We start from the raw sequence: 7,160 nt of genomic DNA on the forward strand, positions 1-7,160 counted from the left end.
TCAAGATGCAGGTCTAAAAATCTGGAAGACTTTCCAGTGAGCCTGTTGGATGATATAGGGCATGACAATAGTCAAGGACAGGGCTACGGACAGGGTAATGCTCTGACCGTGTTGTAAGCCAACAGGAGTGAGACGGTGGCATACCACAGAGTTGCCGCATACGGTCCCTGAACATTTCCCATCTTGTCCTTGAAGAAGGACTAAATGAAATATATTTGTTGTGTAGCTTGCATGGTGATCAGCTCCGCCATTGAAAGTTATTTATTCGGTGCTGGTGTTAGATAGGACCCATCATTTCCAGATCATACTGCACTAGCACATTGCAAACAGCGTGAGGAGGACGGAGTCACATTACAGAACAATGCCGGTGGGACTGATCGGGATACTGATAACCCAGCACGGCTGTTTATGCCTCCCGTGGGTGCTTGTTCAAAGTTCAAGGGCTCTCCCATAAATGCAGGGCGCTGTGATTCACAGTTGGTATGGCGGGGCTCATCTGCCAGGAGTCAGAGAAGGGGCACTTCCATCGACTGTGTGCCTCGTGGGAAGGTTAAAAAGCATTTCTATCCTCCTGAGGAGGAAATGAGCCCAGGGAAGTGGCAGGATGTGCACACACAGAGACCTCAGGAGTCTATCTGGCACAGAGCGAGGAGGGGAGGGATGCGGAGGGGAGGGATGCTGGCAGAGCATGGCCCCACTGCCAGTGCATGGCCAGGAGCCTCCTCCCCAGCCTGCTCAGCTCCTGTGCTTCTGCTCTCCTTCAAAATTCATTTCCCACTGGTGCAAATTAGATAAGAATTGTTTCAGTCTTAAATTGTGATTTTTATTTTTAGTCTGCATAATTAGCTGTGTAATGGACTATTTTCACAGCGAGATCATTAGTGCCGGGCCCTGTGCGACTGCCATCTGCGTGGAGGGGGCGAGGACTATGGGGCAGCCGCATGAGCCTCCTGTGGCTCATTCAAATCACTTGCTGCCTGCACCCTGGCTGCTTTCCCAAGCCACTCAGGGAAGTACATCCTTGCAAAACATTAGTCATCTGCCCCAACTCATGCCCTCAGCAGATGCAATTGTTTAGGAGAATGTGGTGCTGAGGGGAGATTAATAGGGTCTGGGTTTTAGAGCAACTCATATTAGCTTTGTCTTTAACGAAAGAGAATGAAAAGAAAGCAAAAGGTGAGGCAATACGGTAGTACTAGGTCTGGCACGAGGCTTCTGCTCCCCAGCTTGTGGGGAGGTACCTGGAGGTAAGCAAGGGCTGGAGTGAGGCAGGGAATGGATAACATCCAGGGAAGGATATCCTGGGGTGCAGATTGGGGAGCTCTCCCAAAGGAAGGTCGTGGCTTTGGAGATGGAGGAGACTGAGAGGGTGGTTTGGAAGGCAAGTAGGAAAAGGAGAGTTGAGCCTTGCTGAAAATCTCACTACCCTGAGATCCGCTTCCTCACTTTCTTATGATTTCTCTCCTTCTTTTCCATCCCCAGCATTCTCTTGATCCATCCCAAGCCTGTCTCCCCAGCCATGGATGTCCCCAAGACACCCTTCTTATCCCTTACGTTGTCTACTTTGGACTTTGCTGCTGCTGCTATGAAGTTTTATTTTGCAGCTGTAATGAGGAGAACAAAATAAATCTTCATTCTGGAGGTGGCAAAATTTACTGTAGCCCATGTGCTGAAAAGCCTTGGGCTGCGTCTGCTGCCACATCTTGTTCCACTTAAACTGCTGCTTTTAACAGACCCAAAATGTTTGCTTTGCCAAAGACGTTTCCTCCTCTTCCAGTAGAACCATGTGCAGTGGTCTGTTCACGTTAAGACACAGCCTGGCCACAGGAGCTTCTGCCAGGGCTGTGTGGTGTCAGCTCACGTGGCACCAGCAGCACCAAGACTGGTGGACCACCCAACTGGATATCTTATGTTTGACTTCAGTTTGGGTGGAAGCTAGACTGGAGATTGTTTAAAGGGGATTTGAAATGTCTCGTGGAAGCACATTTCAGATGCCAGCTTCTACCTTTAATCAACCCTTTGAAAATGGGACTTGATGGTAGGGGTCTCTAATAGATTTTGGGGATTGCATTCAGAGTAATTGGTAACTTTATGCGTTGAAGCGGGACAGCAGGTGCTAGCAAAACCATTCTCCCTTATATCTGTCTCTTTTCCCTTTCAGGTTCTCCATGGCTAGTGGCATTTCTTTCTCATCAGATACCTTTTGGCAGAGATTTCAAATGTAGGTAAGAATCAGTATCTGAAAGATGCAATTGAATGTAAGGTGTGGATCTCAAACCCACACCAAAACTCTTGGCTCGGTAATGCTGTCCAGTTGCCTGCAAAGATCCTGCTGTGAACTGGGCTGTGAATATCACTGAGAGATCTAAATGGTAGTACACAAAAAATGTTAATTTTTCTCTGAAGTAGCTATTTGCAGGACCATGACCTGTCCCCTCCCATCACCTCAAATACACTTTGGTGGCAAACAAGGCTGAAGACAAGCCAAGACCCAGGTGAGAACAGCTTTCCTCCTGCAGCTCTGGGCAGTGCCCTGTGCACGCGGGGCAGGGGTGGGGAGCAGCAGCGGTGAGGGTGTTTCAGTGTTCACTACTTGTGCTAGGGAGCAGGCAACAGAAAGGACTGTGCTGCTGCACGCTGCACCTCGCCACCCTGCCCTGGCCATGCTGGCTGTGTGTGGGAGCCCCAACCTCCAGGGGGGTGCAGGCCCCCTGTGTGGTCAGGCATACACCACTGATGCAGGCAGACCCATGCTTTGCTCACCCCACTACCTCAGCATGGTTGTTATGTCTTGAAACCCAGCCCGCAGCAGGCTCACGTGTCTCCTTTGTGGAGGGACCTGACCTCCTTCCCAGAGCACATGGTCTTGCCGGTGCTTGAGGTTCAATCAGCTCCATGTAGAGGCACCCCGGGGCTCAAAAATGATCAATAAACCACAGAAACGCTTTTCCACTACAGCATTGATTGCACTAAAGTGTTACTGCTCTCCCACGATCTCTGGGAAGGGCTTCCTTCTTCAGATGTCCCCCTTCAACCAGCTGTTCTTGGCCACCTGCCCTGCGCCAGGCCGGGAGGTTGGGTCATACCGCAGCAGTTGGGCGATGAGGGTCTGGCAGGGCTCCGGCAGTGGGGACAGCCCCTTGGGGTACAGCACCCCTTTTTCCTGCAGCTGGGGCATGCTGCCAACGTGGGTATCATCAAAGGGCATGCAGCCGGTCACCATCACGTAGAGCATCACCCCCAGGCTCCACATGTCATACTTCTTGGCGTCGTAGGGGATGCCCATCAGCACCTCCGGGGGTGTGTAGGCTGCTGACCCACAGAATGTGGTGCTCAGGTCCGGGTGGCCGTTGGCCTCTTTGCTAAAACCAAAGTCGCTGAGTTTGGCCCGGCGACCATCAGCAGTGAGCAGCACGTTCTCACACTTGAGATCCCGGTGCACCAAGTTGCGGTCGTGCAGGTAGCGCACGGCTCCCACAACCTGTGCGAAGATGTCCCGGGCCCTGGGGACGCAGGGCAGCCTCCCCAGCTGCTGCACCAGCTGCAGCAGGTCAGTGGCTGGCGGCCCCCCCACAATGTAGAAAATGCAGCAGGTCAGTGGCTGCTGCCTCCATCACAATGTAGAGCTTCCCATTGCAGACCTCGATGAGCTCAAAGATGCGCACGATGTTGGGGTGCCGGATCTTGCGCAAGATGGAGAGCTCCCGGGGCAAAAACTTGAACACAAAGGCTGGGGTTGCTTGTCGCCGATCCACCACCTTGATGGCTAAGGGGCCTTTGTATTTATTGGAGGTGGCCGCTTTCACCTTGGAGAAGCTGCCCTCCCCCAAGGTGTGTCCCAGCCTGTAGCCCAGCTCATGAAGTACCTTCTCTGCGGTATCGGTTTTTGGCATGATGTGTGATCCTGATGGGCTTAATCGAAGCTGGTGTTTTGCTCCAGGATTTGAAAGCTCTAATATATGGTGCACGGCAGCTGTTGACCTTTGCTCTCCCCCATGGCCCCACGAGTGCCACTGTGGGCTCCAGGGCTCACCCGGGTATTGTGATGGGGCAGAGTGTTGTGTGCCAGTGCCTTTGTGAGCTGACAAGGGCGTCTGGTGGGTCCCCTTCTCGCACAGGTGTCCAAGGCATGCCCACGCACATGCCAGGGGAGAACTCCCATGGGTGCATATTTCAGAGTTTTTACCTTTTTCTCCTCTTTACTTGAGTTTTCAAAACCAGGATCTTCTGGTGATGAGAGTTTAAACGTGAGCTTTCTGGGATGAGGAATCCATCTGGGGACTTGCACCCATTTTCTGCAGGGAATTATATTAAAATCAGAACTATGCAGAGTAGTACAAAGGAATGTTTTCTGCTGTCCCTAGCTACAAACTACCTCGGCTGGCTGTAAACATTTGGTTTTTTTATTACGATGGTGCAGGAAGCTATTTTTCTAGGTAGGCCTTCTGTCTTTGTGTGGTCTGGATGGGGCACCTTAAATGCATCTTTCAGAAGAAACTGCTTTTCCATTTCTTGAACTTGGAATTGCACTCCCTCTATTTTTATCAAAATGGTATTTCAGAGACTTATGGAGAAGTGAGACCAGAGATCCTTTGGACAGCCTCTGTAATTTAGATTTTAAATGCTTTCAGTCAGTTTTAGTTGCCACAAGGTGACAGTTGGATTAAGCCTTGGGCAGGAGCAGAAGGCAGCTGGGCTGGGTGGCAGCAGCCACTCCTGAGCAAAGCATCCCTCCCATTGCACGCTGTGTCCCAGGACAGGACCGGCTCCTTCCTCCACACACCAAGTCCTTGGCTCTCACCAACAGTTGTTTCTGGTTTGTGCTGGTTTTTAAAGCTGCTCGAGGATCCTGTCCTCCCTGTGGAGCCCACATTTCCTTTCCAGCTGTACAAAGGAGCCTGGGACCACAAAACATCCGTCTGCCTGAACACCAACCCAAATGCTATTTTTAATTTTTGAATATATATTTCATTCTGCAAATTGGTTCTAAACAGGAATAAGAGTCAACTGAAGAAAATCTTTCTTGTGACTCCATCTTGGCAGTTTTTTGAAGTCACTTGAAAGAAAACTAATTTAAAACTGCAAACATAGGTCTATATGTGCTGCAGGGGTGCTTTGCCCTGACTCCTCAGGACAAGTAATCATTGTGTCAAGTTTTACCTGCTATAGAAGTTGCGAGTCAAAACCAAACCACTTTTTCACTTCAGATGCTATTTCTACAGGCTGTTTGGAAGTACAGGAATTCAACATGCCATGCAAGCACAGTTATTAGGCAGGCACCATCAGGCATGCTGCCAAAACGCTAGGCAAGCAGCATGTATGCTGCATGATGGAGGATTTGCTCCTGCACAGGGGCTGCCCTGCAGTTCATCCTCATCTCCTCTGAAGAGAGCAGAGGCCCCATTTGATGGCAAGGACTTTGCCTGGAGCTGATATCTGGAGGGAACCCCAGCCGCATGCATGCAGAGGTGCTGGACATGACCCATCCAGCGCTCTCGTTCTGTTTGGGCCATCAAATAAACCCCCCCAGATTTCTTTCTGAAGCGGATCAGAAAGAAACCATTTCCAGAAGTTCCTGTTCAGAAATTACTTAAACACCAAAAAACCCCGCCTAGCAATCAGGAGGCCAGATGCAGAAAGCCATTTCACTGGATACATATGATTTTCTGGCGCTTCTGTCTAGCCCGTGAGTCATAACCACAGTGACTTAGCTGAGGTTTGTGCCGGACTTTTCATAGGAGCTGGGAACTTTGAGGTGGCTAAACATAACTGAATCGGTGTGGGCATTTTTACAAGGAAAAATGCTTAAAGCAGGCATCCCGTTCCCACTTGCTACCAAAGTGCCTCTGGAAAATGCTGTTGTTGCACACTCTGATAGAAAGATGTGTGTGTAGGTGTCTGCAGGAGTTTGGCTGATGCTCAATGTATCTTTTAAAACAGGAATAGGAGTTCACATTACAGACATGTTCCCAAAGCCCACAGGTAAAATCCTCATTTATGGGAAACCTCTTTGAACTCCCCTCTAATAGCATAACCAGAAGAGGTTTTGTCCAAACCACAGTGGAAAAACCGAAGCAGTGATTAGGAACCATGTTCAGATGATGAGGAGTAATGTTGTGGAGTCCCGCATTGCTGGGAACTCCCCAGCTACTCCAAGGGAGCTTGTGGCTTTTGGGAGGTTTTCAGCAAGTGTGGCTGAGGTGTCCAGTTTCAGACTCGGAAACAATTCAGCTGGTCCTCCTCTAAGCCCAGAAAAAGCACCGTGCTATGAGATGTTGCGGGAGCATCCTGGGGGCTGAAGGGCTTGTGCTGTGCCTGGAAGGAGACAGGGAAGGAAGCCCTGGTGAAAACAGGGACACATCAGCTATCGTAGCAATCGCTCCCCCTCCTGTACGCTCCAGGCTAAACCTCTGTGAGCTGGGTTTGCTGCCAGGGCTGCAGACACCGTCACTGTGCATCTCCATGCTCCCAGCTCTCCTGAAAAAGAACTCCGAACAAAGGGAGTGAGAAGCATGAATGAGAGGTTTTGGTTTGGCAGGACACTGTCAGGCAGAGAGGGAGGAATGACATCTAAGCTCAGTTTTTTGTGCTGTGCTTCGGTCACAGAGAAACGGATTTTTGCCTTGTTGGCTGCTGGCTCAACATTTATTGGTGTTAAAATGCACAAAAAAATCTCTTTTGCTTCCAATCCGCCCGCCTCAGGTACCGCTACCTGTGGTATAAAGATTTAGGTCACACCAATACACTTTAGTAGGATACTTGGTACTAGCACACAAAAGGATGCTGAGCTTTCTGGTATGTTTTTTACATCAAAACCATGTTTGCAGAACTGACTTGTTCCATTGCTCTTGTTAAATGAGAGCAACTAGAAATCAGGCAGCAATCACTGGTTTGTTCAATCTGGTACATGAGCAGGAGGAGATGGTCTGCACAGGTATCAATTTTCTGAGCTCACCGTCAGGGTTTTCCTTATGGGGATGTTTTCTGACTCCGGGTTGTTGACACACAGCCAGTTCCTCTGCCAAAGGGCTGATAAATTCCCAACGGACCACTCACGCTTCTGAGCGGTGCAGGGAGACCCCAGCTCTCAGGTGCTCCAGAAACAACTCGCCTGTTTCAAACATCATAAGCTGACATACCTCCCTGGGTAAGCTCACCCA

General features: G+C 50.0%; 1 protein-coding gene across 1 annotated transcript; it reads right to left on the reverse strand.

Annotated features, from left to right (window-relative positions):
- Positions 1-3,016: 3,016 nt before the first annotated feature.
- Positions 3,017-3,962, reverse strand: TSSK6 (testis-specific serine kinase 6). Its single transcript, XM_010087525.1, has 2 exons — positions 3,605-3,962; positions 3,017-3,561 (listed from the first exon to the last, which is right to left on the reverse strand). The coding sequence occupies exons 1-2, from the start codon at positions 3,891-3,893 to the stop codon at positions 3,017-3,019; spliced, it is 834 nt and encodes a 277-aa protein (XP_010085827.1). The 5' UTR covers positions 3,894-3,962.
- Between the last annotated feature and the right edge of the window lie 3,198 nt (positions 3,963-7,160).

This window comes from Pterocles gutturalis, unplaced genomic scaffold (assembly GCF_000699245.1).
Source record: "Pterocles gutturalis isolate BGI_N339 unplaced genomic scaffold, ASM69924v1 scaffold66, whole genome shotgun sequence".
NCBI classification, from domain to species: Eukaryota; Metazoa; Chordata; class Aves; order Pterocliformes; family Pteroclidae; genus Pterocles; species Pterocles gutturalis.

Coding starts and splice junctions, on each gene's coding strand:
- TSSK6 (XM_010087525.1), bottom strand. CDS start 3,893: ATGCCAAAAACCGATACCGCAGAGAAGGTACTTCATGAGCTGGGCTAC. Junction 3,562..3,604: donor CTACATTGTGATGGAGGCAG/CAGCCACTGACC, acceptor TGGGGGGGCCGC/CAGCCACTGACCTGCTGCAG.